We start from the raw sequence: 22,776 nt of genomic DNA, 5'->3' as shown, positions 1-22,776 counted from the left end.
CTATTGAGCTAAAACGTTAAGAAGGGAAACTCGATTCTGGATTAATTTCCTATACAGACAATCTAATCCGCTTTCGAGTCCTTCCATGCTATCCCCAAGGGCTTCTAATCTCCTTCGTGTTATTTGAACATCGATATTCGGAATGTCGTCGTTGCGAATGCATCCATGCATTGATTGCAAAGCAACATCAACACGCCCAAACTCATTGACAATCTTGTCCCCTCTTGGCCTTGAAACCACTAACTTCTTGATCAATGACCATCCACCCGATCTTGTCGTTGAATCTGCTGGCATAGACAAGAACAAGAAGAGTAATCGAAGGACAGAGATCGTAACGATAATAACTTCTCTGAACACTCTTATTACGTTTGATAAATGGTAATTCACACCAGAGAGAGAACGCGACTCGATTTGGTTTTCCATTTTCTTCAGTGCCTTGAGGCATTTCGCCGATTCCTTCTTCACTCTCTTTTTGGTGGAATTATAGGTGTTGATGTTCTTTTCAATGGCTAAATCTCCACCCTTTCTTCTCAAAACTGACTGAAGATCTTGCACATTTTGCTTCACCATCAAGAATAAGTCTCGTGCCACGTTGCACGAATCAAGCAACCGGATGGACCCCTCCAGAGCTTCTTCCGCTAGTACTCCCTTCCCATGTTGGACAAGGGCTTGTTGGGTGATCGGAGAGTTGATGAGTTCTTCGACACAATTGTACAACTCCGCGAGCCCAACCAAGCCCGTTCTAATAGTCTCCCCGCTTGTCGGAGCCGTGGACGAAACTATAGAACTTTGCCAGGTCTTAAGCTTGGTTAGTTCAGCTTCAACTTTGGTATTTTGGGGGTGTAGTCTAGAGGGCAAGCTGATAGACCTATACTGATACTGCAAACAAGTTGATGAAGGTGAGGTTTCCATTTTTTCTTTTTTGCTTTCTTTGGTAGTTTTTCTAAAGAAGGATGAGAAATCAAGTGAGGGTTGATGTTTCAAATGGTGTAAATCAATGTACTTATAAGAACGAAGCCTTCTCACGGCAAATTGGCAATGTGTGCCAATTGTGAACTCTCTCTTTTTGGTGATTAAAATTTTGCAATATGGGCCAACAACAGGCAATCTCTGTCTTTTTTTAAAATAAAACTCATGGCCATGAAATGGGAAACGTTTGAGCTAAGAATACTTATTTGGTGATGATTCTGAGGTTGGAAAGAGAGGGAACAGGACATGAGAACTGTATGCCTCTTTGCCTCCCTCAATCATCACTGTTAGTTGCTACCATCCTCTCTCAAGTATTGATCAACCACTGAAATATTATGCTTTCCACTGACATTTTCCATACTAATATAGACTCAAATAGCTGGCAATGCATGCATGTCTGTAACAAATACCGATACCGGTGCGTACCATGGTTCTAAATTACGTTATTGTAGTGAGATGGTGATCGATGGTCATATATATCGTATTGTATAGGCCCTTACGTAGGTAAGTAACAGTAATGAAAGTCCAAATTCTCATTACGTAACGGGTGATATGATACAAGACAATTTAAAATTTTGTACATTGTCTCATTGCCTCCTCTAAATAAGAATTATTATTTTTTTATCGAAAATTTCAATATCATAGATAAAAGATGAAATCGGTACAATAAGACCTCTAAACAAGAATTCATCCTATGAAGTAGTTTATTTTGCACTGAAATTTTAGGTACTAATTGGATTCTAATAGCTGGCAATGCATGCATGTTCCATATTTTATTTAACAATTAACCATGCTAAGGAGTGGCCGATCAAAAACAATACCCAAATGCAGAGGACTAGCAATCAGAGAGAGAGAGAGAGGGAGGAATGGATTTTGATCTATTTCCAAGCATGCGACGATTTTCAATTCAAAAAATACTAGTTTAATTTCATGTGATGGGCCATAAAAAGTTCAATCTTAATATGATTAGTGTTATCACTAATCACTCTTAAGTCTTAATTACATAGATTGGGGATGGGATGCTGCCAAGCGCCCCTTGCCAAGCAGTGCCGAGCGGTCGATCCGGCCGTTCATCTCGGCAATCGATGGCTTGAATTTTGACCAAGCAATAGACAGTTTAGATATGTATGCACTTAGATTCAATCCGAGCCATCCGTGCCGCGCGCAATGGATGGTTCAGATATTTTAATTTATCAAAAAAAAAATGACTCCTTCGTGATACAAATGTATTGTTAAGTTCTAATTTTACGGACCTAATATGTCTAGTAACTTCGCATGTTGATGCATGGAGCTTGCCAGCTTGGAAAAAGGAATATTATGGAGGTGTAGTAGGTCTTTGCTACTTGCTAGTCTTTCGGATATATGGTTCATGCATAATCTTGCTCCAAAATTGAACCGGTTATTTTTAAACCGCAATCAAATGGGCTAAAAGTCATAACTTAATGCTGCATATTATTGGTCAAATTGTCGATCTTACACCATCTTGCAAAGATAATATGGAGGTCTGATCGTCACCATGAACATAGAGTTTTGTCACGCAAATTTTCAAATATCCAAGGTATATCTTGCATGGTTATTTCATCTTGAACAAACTTGGAAAAGATATTACTTGTTCGATGGGGGATCCGAAGAACATTTGAATCAATGGGGAAACTGATGCAGGGAAGCGTATAAGAAAACTGATGATCGAAGCAATAAGGACAACCACAAACTCAATATTTTAGAGAAACTCTCTCTGACTCTTTTCTTTATCATTAATCAACTGTTTAGCCCTAAGGCATAAAACGGAATATAAAGAACCCTAGAAAACATAAAGAAACAATACCGAAATTAATTCGGACCCACAAACTAGACGGGAAAACAAAACATCAGAAAAAAGAATAGGCTGAATTGGACTTTCCTACGGAAAGTTATTAAAGCGTAAAGAATGGCCCGAAATGGTTCGAAGGCCCAAACGGAGGCCTAAACGGCCTCAAAAGGCTAAAAAACACACGGCACAGGGCCATAGGCCCTGTGTTCTGACCGTCGGCCCGTTTCCAATCGAACCCAAGCAAGCCCGTCACCTAATTCCACGATCATTAATATTACGAAAATACCGGTCAGTAGAAATGGGCCTTGGCATGCTTAAAATGGAACTCCTCCTCTTTGGCTACTGCATCAGAAACCACGTCACTCATTCTAAACCAAAGACAAGGTAGTGAAGAAGATTTGCAGATTTTTCTGTCATTCCAGACCAATTTTTTTTCAACTCTACTAAATCTTGAGAAAATGGAAAAGGAAGAATCTTGGAAGAATTCAAGGCAACATACTTTGCGAAGAAGCTACAATACAAAAATAGGATTATAACATTAGCAAATCCTTCAAAATTTGTGATGATCAATACATCAAGATGTACAATATTGGCTTATCTCTTCTCTAGTGAGCTAGAATGTTAAGAAGGGAAACTCGATTCCGGATTAGTTTCCTGTATAGGCAATCTAATCCGGTTTCAAGTCCTTCCATGCTATCCGCCAGAGCATCTAATCTCCTTCTTGTTATTTGTACATCGATATTCGGAATGTTGTTTCGAATGCATCCGTGCATTGATTGCAAAGCGACGTCAACACTTCCAAATTCATTGACAATCTTGTGCCCTCTTGGCCTTGTAACCACTAACTTCTTGATCAGCGACCATCCACCCGGTCTTGTCCTTGAATCCGGCACAGACAAGAACAAGAAGTACGATTCCAGGACAGAGATCGTAACAATACTAACTTCTCTCAACACTCTAACCAAATTTGATAAGGAGTAATTCATCACATCAGAGAGGGAACGCGACTGGATTTGGTTTTCCATTTTCTTCAATGCTCTGAGGCATTTCGCGGACTCCTTCTTCGCCTTCTTTTTGGAGGAATTATAGCCTCTAATGTTCCTCTCAATGGTTAAATCCCCACCCTTTCTTCTCAAAACTGACTGCAGATCTTGCACGTTTTGTTTCACCATCACCGACAAGTCTCGTGCCACATTGCACGAATCAAGCAACCCGATTGACCCCTCGAGAGCTTCTTCCACTAGTGCTCCCTTCCGATGTTGGACGAGGGCTTGTTGGGTGATCGGAGAGTTGATTAGTTCTTCGACACAATTGTACAACTCCGCGAGCCCAACTAAGCCCGTTCTAATAGTCTCTCCACTTGTAGGAACCGCGGAGGAATCTAAAGAACTTTGCCAGATCTTAAGCTTGGTTAGTTCAGCTTCAACTTTGGTATTCTGGGGGTGTTGCAGTCTAGATGGCAAGCTGACAGACCTAAACTGGTATTGCAAACAAGTTGATGAAGGTGAGATTTCCATTTTCTTTCTTTTTTTGTCTTTTCTTTTTGCTTCTTTTGGTATTTCTGACGAAGAAGGCTGAGAAATCAAGTGAGCGTTGAGGTTTCAATGGTGTATCGTAACGTCTTTATAAGAACAAAGCCTTCTGATAGATGACAAATTGGCAATGGGTGTCGATTGTGATTTATTTCGTGATAATAATGTTGCAATCTGGGCCAACAACAGGCAAGCTCTGTCTTTTTTTTCCTAAAAAATTTCATGGTCATGCCTCTTTGCCTCGCTCAATCATCACTGTTGCTACCATCCTCTTAAGTACTCAACCAGTGAAATGTTATGCTTTTCTACTGACAATTTTCATACTAATATAGACTGAAATAGCTGGCAATGCATGCATGTCTACAACAAATACCAATCCCGGTGTGTACCATGGATCTAAATTACGGTGTCGGAGTACATTATCGGTGATGTAGTCATATATAGGATTGTATTGGCCCGTTCATAGTTAAGTCCAAATGCTCATTACGTAACGATTTATATGATACATAGCCGATATTTCTTTTTATTGAAAGTTTTGGATCTCTGAGTTTATTTTGTTTTCTTGAACTATAGGACTATAGGAGTATCATCCAGTCACTCATAAGTTTAAGTGTATTTTCATTTACTTTTTAGCTACGTATGAATGTTTCAATGCTGACAATATTGCACAAAAATCAAATCATACGTAAAACAAATACAAAATTTTAGTGCATTTTTTTTGCATCAAGGAGGTTGGCCTGAATCCTCTCGGGACATGGTAGCATCACCCCCTGCCTGGGATGGACGGATAGCGAAATTCACCAACATATAAATCAAACCAATACTGTTCGACAGGCAACATTGACACAGATTTGTATCCCGATACCACTATTTGAATCAGTCCCACACGAGCGACGACTAAGTCTAGACAAGATACTCCCTCCGTCCCATTTTGTTTGTTCATTATTCTTTTTGTCTCTTTTGTTTCTATTACGTATCTCTTTCAATATAAATCTTCAAAAATATGCAATATTGTTACCAAAAATTCTTGTTTTCTTTCCAATCGACGGAGAATCGACGGGAAACTGTATTGTAAGCTTGCTGGAATGTGGGTGTGAAAAGTGGAGTTTGGTTCCTTGCCGTATTTCAGGACTTCTTTGGAAACAAACAATGAAGTGGGTGAAGTATGGAAGAAGATTAACAAAATGGACTTTATTAACCCTCAAAGTAGAAGAACAATCAATCGAGATGATTGAGTGAACAATTACAAGTTAATTCTACTCCTAGAAAAGAAAAGATAAAGGCCTGATTGGCGTTGTTTGTGTGTCCTTGAAACTGCTACTAACTTGTACTTAAATAGGCCTCCTTACATTACATTTGAATTCAAAACTTCCCCCCCAAAGTGGCAGTTGAAAACTTCTCGGATTCTGATTATGAACCTCCTTCAACTGCCGATCATGCCCATGTTGAGAAAATTGTCTCGTTGATTGCGGTTTCCATCCTCTTCAATCGTGGAATCATGGGTTCCACGTCCATTTGACACCTGTCACCCGATCGACGGTCCAAAATGCCAAAAGAATACGCCACGTGTAGGCCAATCGATGGACAAGACTTTTTATAGTTTCACCATCGATTCACCTCTACTCTGAATCATTAAGTTAAGTCCATTCTATCCTCACATTTGCTCATATTTACCCCTGCCACGTGTCACCTGATCGACGGGTAAAAATAGAAATCTTAATTGTGGTACAAACAATGCCCCCCTTATTTGTTTGAGTTAAAAAATCTTTTAACTCGAATAAATAATTCCTTCGCCTTTTCCAAAAGGCATGATTAACACACGGGGCTCTTCCAACGTATATATATTCTCTTGTTTATAAAAAATTAGGGCATCGTTTGAAACCATCAACTCCCGAATCGATGGCGCGCAAGAAAGCTCCTCAAGGCAAAGCAATGGTTTCCAAAGCTTTCTCCAAATCGTCGTCTCCTCAGTCAACTCAGAAGAAAACATCGAGTTCTCAGAAAACGGAAACCCCAACAGAGTCCTATCCCCCAAGGTATCCTCAATGCCTACGGGAGGCACCACAGTTTCCTCTTTATTTTATTCCTGTAGTTGGTTGTCCCTCTAGATTCATACTAGGCCCTATTTACTCTCCAACCCCTCCTGATTCACTACCAACCTACTATCCGGTGAATTTTGATGAGCCCTTGCTCCTCTCGCTCCCAGGTCTCCATCGCACTGGCTGGAATACCAGAGGGACAATCCGATCATGGCCCTCTGTATTTCCATCTTGGACCAAGTGGGTAGACCGTATGAGGGGATACTTACACCTCTCGTGGCGTGCCATGGGAATTTACGAAACCATAGACCTATCCACACAGGCTTTTGAATTTAACCCTAATTTGATTGCTGCTGCCGCCTGTTTTTGGTCCGTTTCATCCAACACCTTTGTTTTTCCGTACGGCCCCATGAGTCCCATAGTTTTAGACATTGCTCATTTGACTGGCCTACCGTGTATAGGTGCAGAAGTTAACGCTGCCTTGGATCATCGTCCTTGTGATCCACCGTTTGAGGCCTCTACTGATAATTCGTGGAGTTATTCACACTTTATATCTCTTTTTTGCACTTCTACTCTCAGAGAACCATCATTTACTGAGAAAGTGGCCTTTTATTTGTATTGGCTCAATAAATACGTGCTATGTGTGTCTGGTTTAAAGATCACCAAAGAATATGTCCGTTTGGCTATCTGCCTAGCTCAAGATGCACAGCTTGCTTTAGCTCCCTTTGTACTAGGGACATTATATAAAGGGTTGTGGACATTCACAAATAATAAGATCACCAGTAACTGTGGTGGCCCTTTTTGGATTCTCCAGGCATGGCTGTATGCCTATTTTCCATTTCTTAAACCCTTAAGTTATTTTCCAAGAAGGAAAGATGGGGGCAAGTGTTTGAGCTACGCAGAATATTTTTTAGCTCATGAGCCCAAGCATGAAGACTCATCCTTCAAAAGGTACTTCACAGCTTTCCATAGCCCTCATCTCGAGGACTCTCCTACCTGGCTGCCTTTTAAGGACTGTCGGTACTCGTCATCACGAAGGATTGAACCTATCCTCAAATTTTTGGTGCCAGCCCAAACAGTTAATGAATTTTGGGCTAGCGTTTTGATATCAAGATTCCTGTCGATAGGATTCTCCCCATCCACCACACGTTTTTCCAATTGCAGCTTCGAAGTTTATATGCCAAACCAGTGTGCTCGGCAATTTGGTCTGTCACAAGGGATCCCTGTCCCTCATACACATCCGAGGATTAAGGACTTAGCCAAAACGAGGCCAATTGTGACCCAGACCTCTCTAATTACAGAACTGATTGGACAATTTCAAGGCATCAAGGCCAGCTTCCAACTAGCAAGTTTTGTGGCCGAACCTTCTCTTACTTTGGAATTCAAATTGTTTTGGGACTGCATCAAGCCCACCATCTTCAATAAAGATCTGAGCAACTGTCTCTTGAGACTTGATCCTGAAGAATCCTCGTCAGGTATCTTTTGTAGACATAGAGTCCTAAACCTTATTAACTATTTCTCATTGTTTTAGTTCCTGAGGAAGCTTATGTCTCAAGAGGCCCAAAAGGCCAAGACAAAGGGAAGCAACCTGAGGTTTCACTTCCCTCTAGGAAAAGAAGCAGGACTTCTCAAGCTCGAAGTGCTTTGCAAGATCCCCCACTGATGGCGGATGCAATGAAAGGTCTTGACTTGCCTGATCGACAGGCCAGTTCTCCAGAAATTGCTGAAGATTCTGAGACACTGGTGACATTTAAAAGGGTAAAAATTTCATCCTTCTGTCAATTTGGACTATAGATATCATATGTTACTCCTCCATTGATTTATTTCTTTCACATTTAGAAAACAAGGAGGAGACTGCAATTGGCACCCCAATCAGATGATGAATGCAATAAAGATGAAGGTTTGACTACAAACCAATTAATTCCTGTCAATTCTTCTTCTATTATTCAATTTGACCTTCCATTTAATGTCCCTTTACCTTTAACATGTCCAGCACCAACTTCGGATGAAAATGTCAAAATTTCTGAAATGGACCACGAATCAACCTTTCCAGAGGTTCAAACATTTGATCCAATTACTGAGCTCATCTTAAGCTCAGCACCTAATTCCCCTGTGACTCTGGGAGTTGATCCCCTTGTGGAACAAGGAACCACTAGTGTTGAGCAACCAGAAATCCACTCTCCTACTCAAGGAGACAGAGTACGGGAGCCTCCTTTTGATCAATTAAGAATTCGTTCTCCTATCCAAGGAGAATTTGTGTCAGAGCCTGTAGAACTATTGGTTGAGGCTACTGAACTCTCAGGGCAACAGCAAGTTGAAAGGGAAGCCCTCACTCCAGAGTTGATCCTCATCCCTACTACTCCAATAACTTTTTCTTCACCTGCCCATGGGGCTGATGCTGAATTACCAACCTATTCACCAAATTCTGACCTGGACCTCATGCTGACTAAAACCAAGCAATACTCTGAGTTCTATTCCAAGTCCATTTCTGAATTTTCTGAATCTCTGACCTCTCCACCATCATCTGAGCTTAGTGAGGAAACAAAAGATGAGATAAAAACCTTTTTCGGGCTACTTGAACTTCCACTGTTGGAGCTTGCCACTAAACACTCTGCAGCTTTTTCTGGCTGTATCACTTGTTTGATATCCAAGAAAGTTTTCCCACTGTCTGAGCAAATCAAGCTTGAAGAATTTGGCTCAATTGTAAAGGAGAGTTTGACAGTAACAGCCTACTGTCAGAAAGAAATGAAGAGCAAACAGGAAACCCTTAATCAATTTGCAGCCATCTCAGCTAATTTGGACAAAATGGGGAACAATATACATCAATTGAAAGATGAGTTGCAACAGATTGAGGACGAAAAGGCAGCCCTTCTTGCTCGTTTGAGTCAGCTTGACAATCAACAAAAGATCTTATTATCACGCAAGGAGTTGATCAGTCAAGAATTATCCAAGGTCTCCTATGATGAGCAAAGCACTAAGGCCATCATTGCTATGGCCAACACTGATCTTTTGAAATATCAGGAAAAATACAATGCTACCAACAGCAAGTGGAGCTATTTCTCCAAGTTGCTCTTAGAAGCCAAACTCAGGAACCAATAATTAATCTGTATACAACTTATCATTTTGGCCTCTATGTTTCAGGCATCTCATTAGTTGGATTCTGTATTTTCTTGCAATGTTTAGCCTTGTTTGCAGGCTTTTACACTTCTTTTCTTGAAATATTGGTATTAATTTCAAAGTTTGTTTGTCTTATTCCTGTATTTATCCAAATTACTAGAATCTCTTAGCAACTCACGTCCCTAATCGATAGGGAAAATCAACCCTGCTTACTCATTTCTTTTAAAATTTAAAACAAACCCACTGATAGGGTCAATTCATAGGAAATCCCGAAACCACTAACCAAAGTTATTCCATTCCTTGGTAATTGATATAAATTGTGGCTAAGTATTACCTTCTTTACCGATGGGATAAACCAATGACAAACCATGGAAAATACCAACCGTCATTTCCTCCATTTCCTGTTAGTGGGAGCTGATCATGGGTAATAACTGCTTTTAATTAACTGCTTGGAAACTGAACCGTTGTTCATATTTTCCTTATAAATTGGACCTTTGTGGAATGATTATACATCGATCCTTTTCTTTTCAATCGACTTCTCATCTTCATAGTCAAATTAGCACCATGGACATCGATTTAAGCACTCCCTCGCCTTCTTTTGATACCGTCGATCGGCCACTCTCTCCCACTACAGCCATTTCAGGCTGGGATGATCCTTTGCCTTCTAACCCTCCATCCAGTTGGGGTAACAATCCACCCACTGAAAGGGTTGTCATCAGAATGGAGGATCCTCCTCTATATCCTAATTCGAGTGTTCGACGTTCACACGTCAAAGTCAGTTATCAATTTCCCTCGGTCAGAGAGGAACCCCAGGCAATGTTACTGGATTCACTACTTTCTATGCCATATAGGCCAATGCCATTTCAGCTGGCAGAGGCAGGTGGCAAACCAAGCTTGGAGAATCATGAATCCCTTTTCAAGAGGGCCAAAAATCAACAAGCTTATTGGAAGGAAATGGTTAGAAAGCCACTTTTCCCTGTTGGCTTTTCTGATGACCAACCTGACATCTCCCCCCTACCTGAGAACCCTGATTGGTTTCAAGAGTTAGAGAATTTGAGGTATAATCCTCCACTATCTCAAGCCCATGTTGGGTATTCGATTTATAGAGATTCTGACGAAACTACAGCCAAAGAGCTACTGGCTGCTTTTGCCTTTTTGGATATTCACATTCTAGAGGAATATGTCCCCTATTTGAACTTCTTATGGGCATGTGAAACCCTTCAATTTTATGAGAGTAGCCTCATTACTACCCATCTTCATAGGTTCAAATCTGCACTGCCTCTTATAAGGCTTTGGATGAAGACCAGCACTGCTGCTTTCTATGATCCATTTTGGGTTGATTATGAAGTTCAACATGACAAAGTGGTTAAACTTCATAACAAAGTGTTAGACTTAAACCACTCTAATTGGGAACTGCCACCAAACTCCTCAAAAGCTCTGTTCAAAAAGCATCAAAACTGGCTTCGGAAGAAAAACCACAAGAGAGCTCACCTCTTGGCTCAAGCTGAAAAGGGTGTAATGGCCATGAGGCCATTAGTAGATAAGAAGATAAAGATGGATGCAGAGGCAATGGCTAGGGACAAAGAGCATTCATTCCTGACTTATGCTTGGGAAAAATTCCATGTTTTTGTTACTTGGAGTTTCCCACATTATTTTGAGATCATTCGGATTGATGTTGAGGGTAACCCTATCAATGCCTGAATTTCCTTTCTAAATAGGAAATTTATGTTCATTTCCTTTTATGAGCAGGAAATGTAACTTGTTTTATTCTAATGAAAAGTTTAGCCTAAATTTATAGGCTTTCAGTGATGGTCAGTTTAAGTTTGAATTATTTGTCCATCCGTCGATTTTATGTTTTCATTCATCAATTAACTCCCAAGGGGATGGAAAATATGCCTTTAAATACTTTCCATTGATTGTTCTTTCATGGACACTTCCAAGAATAGATTCTAACTGATAAGCACCACCTCTTAGAACTTTTAACACACGAAATGGTCCCTCCCAATTTGGAGACCATTTACCAAAGTACCCTTTCTTTTTCTTATCTAAAGGCAAAATTGCTTTCCAAACCAAATCACCTTCTGCAAATGATTTCTCATGGACTCTTTTATTGTAGACTCTTTCTAAATTCCTTTTCTGTGCTTGTATGTTGTTTAAAGCATCTATTCTGGATTCTTCCAGTCCATCTAATTCTTGATACATTGCTTCCTCAAAATCCATATTGTTTGGGCCATAATGCTTAGCCACTCTGTGAGATATAATATTAACTTCGACGGGTAAAACTGCGGCTTGGCCATATACTAACTCATATGGTGTAGCCCAGGTGCTCTCCCTTTTTGAAATCCTATAGGCCCACAACACTCTTGGCAGTAGATTATGCCAATCCTTTGGATTGTCAATTATCATTTTAGATAAAGTATTCTTAATAATTTTATTTGTAGATTCTACTTGCCCATTTGCTTGGGCATAATAGGGAGAAGAATTCAAGATTTTAACTCCATATGAGTTAACATAAGTCATTACTTCATGACCATTGAACACAGATGCTTGGTCAACTGTGATTGTCTCAGGAATACCAAATCGACAGAAAATATGCTCCTCAATGAAATCAATTACTTGTTTCTGTGCTACATTCTTCAATGGGATAGCTTCTGTCCATTTTGTAAAATAATCCGTAGCCACCATTACATACTCATGCTGTTGAGAAGAATGAGGAACTATTTCTCCAATCATATCAATTGCCCATCCCCTGAAAGGCCATGGTTTAACAATTGATTGTAAAGGAAAAGCTGGAACCCTTTGAATAGGTCCATATTGCTGACATTTCTGACATCCCTTAGCATATGAGATACAATCTTTCCTTATTGTTGGCCAATAATAGCCATATCTTTTGAGTAACCATTTCATTTTTTCTCCAGAGTGGTGAGAACCACAAGTTCCCTCATGAACTTCACCCATAACCGTCATTGCTTGGGATTTATCAATACACAGCAATAATACTTCATCTGAAGATTTTCTGAACAAATCATTGCCTACTATAACATAGTTTATGGCCCTTTGCTCTATATTTCTGTCTGTTTTCTCCTTTGGGTTCTCTAGAAATTTCCTTATTGGAACCCTCCAATCATCAACCAGATTTATTTCCATAACATCAAAATCATTGCTATCTCTTTCAATAGAGAAAGGCAAGAATCTCTTTTGGACCTTTATTAATTTTTCACTTTGCCCTTCTGGAATCCTAATTCCAGAAGCAATTTGTGCCATCTGATTAGCATCACTATTCTCCAATCTATAAACATGTTGTAAATGCACTTCATCAAAATTTGTTATCAGAATTTTAACTTTCTGTAGTTGTAATTCTAATAAAGGATGATTACACTTATATTCACCTGTTATCTGTCGAATTACCAATTGTGAATCCCCTGCAACATTTAAATACCTAATATTCAATTCTTTTGCAATCTCTAAACCAATAATCAAAGCTTCATACTCAGCTTGATTATTGGTCAGAATCCTGTTTTCATCTAACTGAAAAAAAAACTGTAAGAATTCTCCTTTTGGGGATGTAAAAACTACACCTGCTCCAACTCCTCTGTCAGTCTTGGAGCCATCGAATGACAACTTCCATGGTTTTATTTCAACCATATGTATCTCAAATTCATCCTTTTCTATTAATATGTTAGGATGATTAGTTATGAAGTCAGCTAAAGCTTGCCCTTTTACTGCTTTTGAGGCACGTACTGTAAATCATACTCTATTAATGATAACAACCATTTTCCTTGTTTGCCCCTTAATATAGGCCTTGTTAACATATATTTAATGACATCCGTTTGTGCAATTACATGCACCGTCAATGGTAACATATAACATCTCAGTTTGATGGCAGAAAAGTATAATGTTAAGCATAGCTTTTCAATAGGCTTGTATTTTATTTCACATTCATTTAACCTCCTACTAAGATAATAAATGGCTTGTTCATGACCATTTTCATTGTCTTGAGCCAAAAGACAACCAATCGATTGGTGTCCTGCTGATATATACAATTTCAAAGGTTTTCCAATTATTGGTGGCATCAGAACAGGAGGCCTTACCAATGATTGCTTCAAAAACTCAAAAGCCTTCTGATGTTCTTTTTCCCATGTAAAATCTTTCTGAGATTTTAACTTTAAAAGTGGGGAAAAAGCAAGAGTTTTTCCAGACAAATTGGAGATGAATCGCCTGAGAAAATTTACCTGTCCTAGAAACTGTTGGAGTTCCTGTTTATTTGTTGGAGGCTGTGCTTCTATTATAGCTTTTGCTTTATCTTTATCAACCTCAATCCCTTTCTTATGAACCAGAAATCCCAAAAAAATTCCAGTAGTAACTCCAAAAGCACATTTCATTGCATTCATTTTCAGCTTATATAGTCTCATTCTCACCAAGACTTGTCTTAAATAGTCTACATGCTCATCAAATGTATGTGATTTTACCACTATATCATCAATATAAACTTCCATAAACCTTCCAATTAGGTCATGAAAAATCACATTCATTGTTCTTTGATAAGTTGCTCCTGCATTCTTTAATCCAAACGCCATAACAATCCATTCAAATAGTCCAATATATCCTGGACATCTAAATGCAGTTTTTTGTGTATCTTCCTCTGCAATAAATATTTGGTTATATCCAGAATAACCATCCATAAAGGAAAGAAATCGATGGCCTACGGTTGCATCCACTAGATGGTCTACAACAGGCATGTGATACTCATCTTTTGGTGATGTTGTATTCAAATTCCTAAAATCAATGCATATTCTAACCTTACCATTTTTCTTGATTACAGGAACAATATTTGAAATCCATTCAACATACTTAACAGGCCTAATAAATTTGGCCTTAAATAATCGTTCCATTTCTTTCTTTACTTCTTTTTGAACTTCAGATGTCATCTATCTTGGAATCTGTTGATATGGGACAAAGTCCTCTTTAATAGGAATTTTATGTTCAACTAGTGATCTATTCAAACCAGGCATATCAGGATAATCCCAAGCAATGCAATCCTTGAATTCTGACAACAAGTACTTCAAACGATCCTTCATTTCATCAGGTAAAGCAGCACATACATGAAGAATTCTAGGATCTTCCTCTGTTCCTACATTAAAATCCTCTAATGGATCTTTTACTTCTGCTTTATAATCATCAAGTTTAGCAGGAGCAGCTTTAAGATCTTCCATAGCTAATTCCTTAACAGACAAAGGACTATCATCAACTACGCAGTCTGCCCAATTACAAGAAATAGGCTCATCAGCCTCTAATTTGCTAGATACAATGAAAGAAAATAATCTCTTAAAAGTAGCTTTTAAAGTAGCTAACTCTTCATTCACATGACTTAGATTGTCACTGATCATGGGAAACCTTTGATGTAGAACCACTAGACCTTAGTATCATGTTAGGTCTAACAAAATCTCCATTTATTTCTTTAAAACCATCTGTAATGTATTTAAGGAATTGGCTTTCAGTAACGCTTATCCCCATCGATTTCACTTCTGAACCTTCCACCTTGATTGGCCATAAGTCTTCATCATATAGACCTGCTTCCACATTGTTGGTATCTGCTTTAAATGGATGTTTGTCTGCCCAGAAAATTTCCATACCGTCGATATCTTTATCCTCTCCTTGTTTCAGAAATATTAATGCCTGATGTAAAGAAGAGGGAACACACCCATTTATATGAATCCAATCTCTGCCTAACAAGGCATTATAATTGGAAGAAGAATCAATAACAAAGAAAGTAGTATTCATCTTTCTGTTTCCAATCTGTAATTGTAAAGAAATCACACCTTTAGCAGGTGAACATCCTCCTGCAAAGTTTCCAACTGTCACTTCTGTTGGAATCAAGTCTGACTCATTTTTATTCAAAATCTTCATCATTTTCGAAGGCAAAATGTTTACTATAGCTCCATTGTCAATCAAAACCTTATTAATAGGTTGCCCATTAATGTGAACCATAATATATAATGGCTTTAAATGCCTGACCAAGGCATTTTCAGGAGCCCTCAAGACAACCACGTCTTTTCCTTTTGTGTCTTTCTCAATTTGAATAGACTTCTTTTTTGAGTCTTCCTTTTGCTCACTTATTTTTACTATGGCATCTGCTTTGTCTTCAACATCCCCTTCTAAGCTTATGGGTTGATTAGGTTTTGCCTGAAAAGTTTTAGGCAAAACTAAAATCATGTTGCAATGAACTCTAGTAGGGGAGACTGACCCGAATTGGATTGTATCCAATGCTTGACCAAAAGTGGTAGACTTTTGAGAATCTGCTTCATTCTTGTCATCTTTGAAATCTTCTTTCCTCATGTCTGAACTGTTAACTGACAGAAGATCATCATCCTCATCATCTTCTAACAATACTTGTTGAAATTCTGCCATTTTCTTCTTTAAACTCTTCTTGAATTCTGCCTTTTGCTCCTTAATTGATAGAACAGGAGAAACACTTGAGCTCTGCCCCCCAAGCCTTTGGGTGATGGCTGGTTTGATCGTTTGCCCCCCAGGTTTTTCTGCTTCCTTTACCTGTTGTTTAGGCACTGTTCCAGTTGGTACAGTGGACTCCCTAGTCCATACCATGGGAGCTGCCCGATTTAGAACTGCTCTAGCCTTCATTTCAAGCCACTGTGTTGAATCCATCATCACCTGTTGATCTCTCCTTTCTCTTTCTGAAATCTTCCTTTGTAACCTTCTTTTCTGAGTATTGGTAATGGGCTCAAATTCCCTTACATTTGGGAATTTAGGATGTCTTACTGTATCCCATCCATGATGCTCCATATTTGGTGGAATTACCATCCTCCCTTGATATCCACCTCTGACAAAAGGCATTCTTCCCCTTGATTTCATACCTCTTGGGTAAAAGCCTCTTCCCCTTCCATTCATAAATGAAGGTGGATATATTAGGCCCTTATCTGGCTTCCCTGGTAATGCTGGAATCACAGGATATCCTTTAAATAGGAATGGTCCATCATCTTCCCCATACCATTTGAGTGATTTAGAGGGTATAAAAATTCCAGGGTCTTCACCTTCAAAAATCAACTTTGGTCCTACATAAATCTGCAAATCACTACTTCCCATGGTATTGAATCTAATGGAACCTTTAGCATAGGTACCATTGTACTCTTTTTCTGCGACAACCTCTTCCCCTTTTTTGATTTCCTCATCACATCTTAGGCAAAAATAATTCTCAAACTTCTGCCTCATCTGAACTTCCTCTTCTCCTTCCATAATTTCCTTTTCTTCTTGAATCCTTCTTTCAATGTGGGATGCCATTTTTTCTTTCTTCATTCTGGCAGTCACCATGTTGACCTCTACCAAGGGAAAAGGATCAATATCAATCCCCATCACTTATTTATTTCCCTTAGCATACTGTAACAGACCTTTCTGGATCAGATCCTGCACACAATTCCGAAATGTAACACAGTTGTTAGTATTGTGTCTGAAAGAGTTATGTCACTTACAATAATCTTTTCCTTTTCTATCCTTTTCAGGAAGGATCATATGCCCTGGTGACAAAGTCAAAAACTTTTGATTAATTAGTTCATCAAACAATTGATCAGCTTTGGACAAATCAAATGAGTATTGTCTAAAATTAGCTTGATTTCTTCTGTTAGGATGAGATGAGGGCATATTCACAGGCTTCTCAGCCTTTGTCAGAGTATCACAAACAATTGGTGTTTTTCCAATCACTTGGGCTACATCAATTTCCACATCACCCTCTATATCTTGGTAATATGTTCCAAGTGATTTGCTTTTCCTGTATTCTCCTTCCATAAGAATAGCCTCATATCCTATGGCTTTGGAAGTAAAATCAAATAAATCTCTGAATTCAGTCCCGGTAAAATGTTTTTTAAAATCATAATCTAGCCCTTCTTGGGCTATCTTTACTATTTCAGATTCAGGAATGTAAAAATGACACTGATTCCTAATCTTTTTGAATCTGTTCATATATTGTTCAACAGACTCTGAAGGCTTTTGTTTGATTTTAGCCAAGTCTGCTACTGAAATTTCTGGTGCATGCCTAAAGAATTGAGTATGGAACTGTTCTTCCATCTCCCTCCACGAATGAACAGAATTTGGAGGCAAGTTAATAAACCAAGAAAAAGCAGTTCTAGTAAGAGAATGAGGAAACAATTTTAATTTCAGAGCCTCATCCAAATCCGCTTCGCCTATTTGCAGGCAAAATCTCCCAACATGCTCTATTGTTGATTGATTTTCCTCTCCATTGAAAAGAACTAAATCTGGGATTCTATAATGCCTAGGAAAAGGAATATTATCAACCCAATTTGGATATGGTTTTCTAAACATGGGTTTTTCAATTCTCCGTAATCCAGGGCCATACATGTCTTGCATAATATTCGTGAGTTGAGCCATTAAATAAGGCTCTTGAATTCTTCCAGTTTGATTTGGAGGAACAAGAGTTTCAGGCCTAATATCATATCCATATGGATAATCTTGTCTTCTTACGTTTGGTGGATCATATCCATAAAGATTTGGATCACCATTAGCCATACCTGGAATATTCCTATTATCATTCCTAAAAATACTTGCATACGCATTTTGCCCTCCATGGGCATTATTTCCAATGTTCCCAGTCTCTGTTCCCATAGGGACAGTGGTTGGTACACTTTGATAAAAGCTCTGATTTTGACCATTGCTAACATTATTTGGAACTTTATTCATACCAGTAAAAACAGTTTCAAAAATTGGATTTTCAAATACCAGCGTAGAAGGTATTTCAGTACTTCGGTTAGCATATCCACTAGTCTGTCCAGGGTTAACGTGTACGTTAACTGGGACTTCCACCGTTGGTTGATTTTGTACCACTGCTGCCTTAAACATAGCCATCAAAGTTTTGGCTACTTCACTTTCTGGATCATTTAAAACTCTTGCAAATTTTTGGACCAAGTCACGTGATTCATTTTCTAGACCAATTGGTTGGCCTACTTCTGGACTTCTGTGGTCTGGATTCCTAGTATTGACTCCATTTGCATCACTTCCACCATTAGTGTTGGCAGAATTATTGTCATTGTTGCCATCTGTTGGCAATTGATTCCTAGTCTTTGGTGCCATTACTCACTTCCAAATTAGTAATGGGCCCTCCTTCTAGCGCCAAAATTGTTACCAAAAATTCTTGTTTTCTTTCCAATCGACGGGAAACTGTATTGTAAGCTTGCTGGAATGTGGGTGTGAAAAGTGGAGTTTGGTTCCTTGCCGTATTTCAGGACTTCTTTGGAAACAAACAATGAACACTACTACAATAATAGATATGCGTCACACTAAGGAGATTCACAAAGATCACAGTTTTTATTGAAAGCGCGGTAAAAAGTGGTGCTTAAATTTTTTTATCTCAGTTTAAGTCCAAAGCTGAGATAAAAAGTGGGTTTTAGTGCGAAATAAAAGACCTCGCTTTTGCGGCGAGATAAAAGAAAAACAACCTCACCCTTGTGGCGTGATAAAAGATTTTAGGGGGAAAAAAATGAGATAAAAGATCTCGCTCTTGTGGCGAGATAAAAGAGAAAAGACCTCACCCTTGTGGCGTGATAAAAAAGAGGAAAGATCTCACCCTTGTGGCGTGATAAAAGGTTTTAGGGCGGAAAAAAATGAGATAAAAGATCTCACTTTTATGCCGAGATAAAAGAGAAATGACCTCAACTTTGTAACATGATAAAAAACTTTAGCACAAAAAAAAAGTGAGATAAATGATCTCACTCTTGTGGTGAGATAAAAAAACCTACCTATTTTGGCGCGCAGTCTGAATTTTCACATGGGCAGGCTAGTACTCATTTAGGCAGACTTTGAAAAGTTATGTGAGAAAAACGACGTCGTTTAAGAACTTTGAAAAGTTATTTTTTTTTCTTTTTTACAAAAGGTAAGAAGATAAGCCTTAATTACACCCATCCAAAAAAATCTTTACATTTCATCTTCATCTTCATGCCCAAAAAGATTGAGAGAGAGAGAAGGCAAATCCTACAACTTGGTTCCACCAGTGCCCAATTGTTTCTTTGACGACGGGTGGACTGTTCCACTAGTGCCCAATTTTCACGTGGGCGAGCCGTAATCTTTATGGTTTACTGTAGTAATGAAATTTAGTTATTTCGGATGTCTTCCAAGTATACGTTTGACACATTAGGTAAAAAAGCAATTATATTATTATGACTTAGCCTTATTTGAAAAAGGATTAAAATCCAATTGAGAAGCCACTATTGAAATTGAAATTCAATATAAACACAAAATTCATGTGAAATGGTTAGTTTATAAAAAAAAAAATCTAAAGTTTGTCTATAATGTTTCAATCTGTAGGTTATGATAATTTTCATAGAAATATAAAGCGCACACTACTAAATTTACAAGCTAAAACTAAATTTTTTGCCCCAAAAAAATCTTTTGGTGACCAACAACTAATTTTGATTGGCAAAAGATCTGTTTTCATATTTTTAAAATTTTTTAAACAATGTTTATAAATGTATTTTTAGGATGATGCTATGGTGTCCCCGGTCATTTTGGGGACACCGTAATTTTTGGCATAACTTCACCATTATGAGCATAACTAAAATCCATTACAAGCAAAACCGAACCCAAACAAGGTATAACCAAGGAATATCCAAAAAACCAACCAAGGCATAACCAAACCCAACCAAGGCATAACAAATAATTTATGCTTTGCTATGGTTCTGTTATGCTCATAATGGTTTTGGTTATGCTCATAATAGGTTTTGGTTATACTCATAATGGTTTTGTTATGCCAAAAGTTACGGTGTCCCCAAAATGACCGGGGACACCGAAGTCATTCCCGTATTTTTATATATTTTAATATCTTGTTAATTGCATTTCAAAAAATTCAGTAAATTTTAAGGAAATAAAAGTTTTCTCATTTTAGGAAGTAAATATAAATATTTTTGTTTTTCCTAATGTAACAGAAGTTCTTAGCTAGCTTAGTGGTAATAGTTTGGGAAATCAACTAAGGGTGCGTGGGTTCGAAACTTGGCAATGATAAGAAAAGATGGTCTAGTAGATACAAAAAAAAGATCACGCGCAATGATTTTTCATCTCAGTTTATGGTTGTGTGATCATTTTGAACTTTCAATCACGGTTATATACTGTGATCTAAAGTGACATACAATCACACCCAAAAAAGAGAAATGATCACGCCCAAGAGAAACAATCACGGCTTATAACCGTGATTAAAGAGAAACGATCACACCTTTTGGCCGTGATTGTTTCTCTCTTTCAATCACAGTTTATAACTGTGATAAAAGAGAGTAACTTACAATCACACTCAAATCCATCACGGTAGCAAGAGTGTGATGGAAAACTTACAATCACACCCAATAACTGTGATCTTTATGGTTTATTGTAGTAGTGGAAGTGGGTGAAGTATGGAAGAAGATTAACAAAATGGACTTTATTAACCCTCAAAGTAGAAGAACAATCAATCGAGATGATTGAGTGAACAATTACAAGTTAATTCTACTCCTAGAAAAGAAAAGATAAAGGCCTGATTGGCGTTGTTTGTGTGTCCTTGAAACTGCTACTAACTTGTACTTAAATAGGCCTTCTTACATTACATTTGAATTCAAAACTTCCCCCCCAAAGTGGCAGTTGAAAACTTCTCGGATTCTGATTATGAACCTCCTTCAACTGCCGATCATGCCCACGTTGAGAAAATTGTCTCGTTGATTGCGGTTTCCATCCTCTTCAATCGTGGAATCATGGGATCCACGTCCATTTGACACCTGTCACCCGATCGACGGTCCAAAATGCCAAAAGAATACGCCACGTGTAGGCCAATCGATGGACAAGACTTTTTATAGTTTCACCATCGATTCACCTCTACTCTGAATCATTAAGTTAAGTCCATTCTATCCTCACATTTGCTCATATTTACCCCTGCCACGTGTCACCTGATCGACGGGTAAAAATAGAAATCTTAATTGTGGTACAAACAAATATAAACCTTATTTGGTTGATGGGAAAGGATTGTTTTGTTGGGAACCTAATATGACTTCTAGATGGCATAAGCTGGCGGATAAATTGGTACTTCTTGAAGAGAGACAAGGCAACATTTTTCTCTCTTTAAAATTGGCGGGTGAATAAACAAAAAAGAAAAAAAAAATTTGCCTTAAAAGAATGCAACAATACCCACAATTGCAGCACATGCACAGTATCTAGCCCTGCAGAGACCTTGATTCTTCTCGCCTCAATACTTGTTTATTTGTGGCTTAATTTTGTCGTTGGTCCTTAGAGTGTTAAGTGAAGTGTCAATTTGGTCTCTAATATAGGGATGACAATCTCGCTTGAATCGTTGGTTAACCGAACTGTACAGAACCAGTTGGTGCTGTTTTTAAATGAATTTCAAACTGTGATTTTGGTTATTTGAAAAATCCTAGATGACCTAGGTTTATAAACAATTTGCTATGATCCATTTGAATAGAGTGAAAATGATAGAAATGATAGAAAATACAAGGAAAAAAAAGTAACGACACTTTGTTGGTGTTTGATTAGCAAGAAAATACAAGTGTAAGAAAGTGAATTTTCTTTTACAACTCATTAAAGCATGAGTACATAACTTCCACTCTCTTGCTCACAGGCAGTCTAAAGGGACTAGTTTATGCCTGGGTTCATTTGTTGACTTCTTGTCAGCCGTGTATCTGTTTGGGGCTCGGGTGGGTATATGATTGTTGGAGGTATAGGTGCCAATTTGATTGGGATTTTATGCTCTTGTTGCGATGCCGTTTGCTCTTGTTCTTTTTTTTAATCTATGTATTCTTTACAATTGATTAATAAAATCTTTAAACTAAAAAAGGAAATTCCCCTTATTGCTGCGATGCGTCCCTTTTGATCTGTAAAAAATAGTCATAACTCCTTTTTTTTCCGGGGCTTATTCCTACTTGCTTGTAGGGATCGACGAACAACTTCGGCAATAAAAACGGCTCACCGAAGTTTCATGTCGCAATATCCTTCTTGTAATTAACTGTTGTAAAGGATGTGAGAAGCTGCCATCTGCCCCTAGAATTGGATATGCTTGGGCCCTAAAAAAGTGACAGGTGTCCCATATATCCAAACTGCTTCCTTTTATTTCTGGGAACCCCTTTTCTCTAAATCCTCAAAACACATTCGACAATTACAATCTCTCTCTCCCAAGTTGATCAAGGGCATAATAAGGTGAGAAAATGAAGGAGAAAGAAAGAAAAACTCACAATTAACCGATAAAGAATAAATTCTTTATATCTCGCCATGTTGCAAAACAGTAATCCCAATTAATAGAACATGGCGACCTGGCGCA

At 38.4% G+C, this 22,776-nt stretch overlaps 2 protein-coding genes across 2 annotated transcripts; both read right to left on the bottom strand.

The window, feature by feature from the left end:
* LOC131303208 (uncharacterized) lies at positions 1 to 912 on the bottom strand. The gene has a single exon (XM_058329980.1). The coding sequence runs from the start codon at positions 910 to 912 to the stop codon at positions 1 to 3; it is 912 nt and encodes a 303-aa protein (XP_058185963.1).
* A 2,472-nt stretch (positions 913 to 3,384) lies between these two features.
* LOC131303207 (uncharacterized) lies at positions 3,385 to 4,296 on the bottom strand. Its single transcript, XM_058329979.1, has one exon. It carries the CDS (start codon positions 4,294 to 4,296, stop codon positions 3,385 to 3,387), a length of 912 nt encoding a protein of 303 aa, XP_058185962.1.
* Between the last annotated feature and the right edge of the window lie 18,480 nt (positions 4,297 to 22,776).

Source organism: Rhododendron vialii, chromosome 10a (genome assembly GCF_030253575.1).
Source record: "Rhododendron vialii isolate Sample 1 chromosome 10a, ASM3025357v1".
Lineage (NCBI taxonomy): Eukaryota > Viridiplantae > Streptophyta > Magnoliopsida > Ericales > Ericaceae > Rhododendron > Rhododendron vialii.
The sequence above is the reverse complement of the archived record's forward strand: the minus strand, read 5'-3'. Positions and strand labels throughout refer to the sequence as shown.

Excerpts from the sequence above, each read along its gene's own strand:
- LOC131303207 (XM_058329979.1), bottom strand. The coding sequence starts at position 4,296 with ATGGAAATCTCACCTTCATCAACTTGTTTGCAATACCAGTTTAGGTCT.
- LOC131303208 (XM_058329980.1), bottom strand. The coding sequence starts at position 912 with ATGGAAACCTCACCTTCATCAACTTGTTTGCAGTATCAGTATAGGTCT.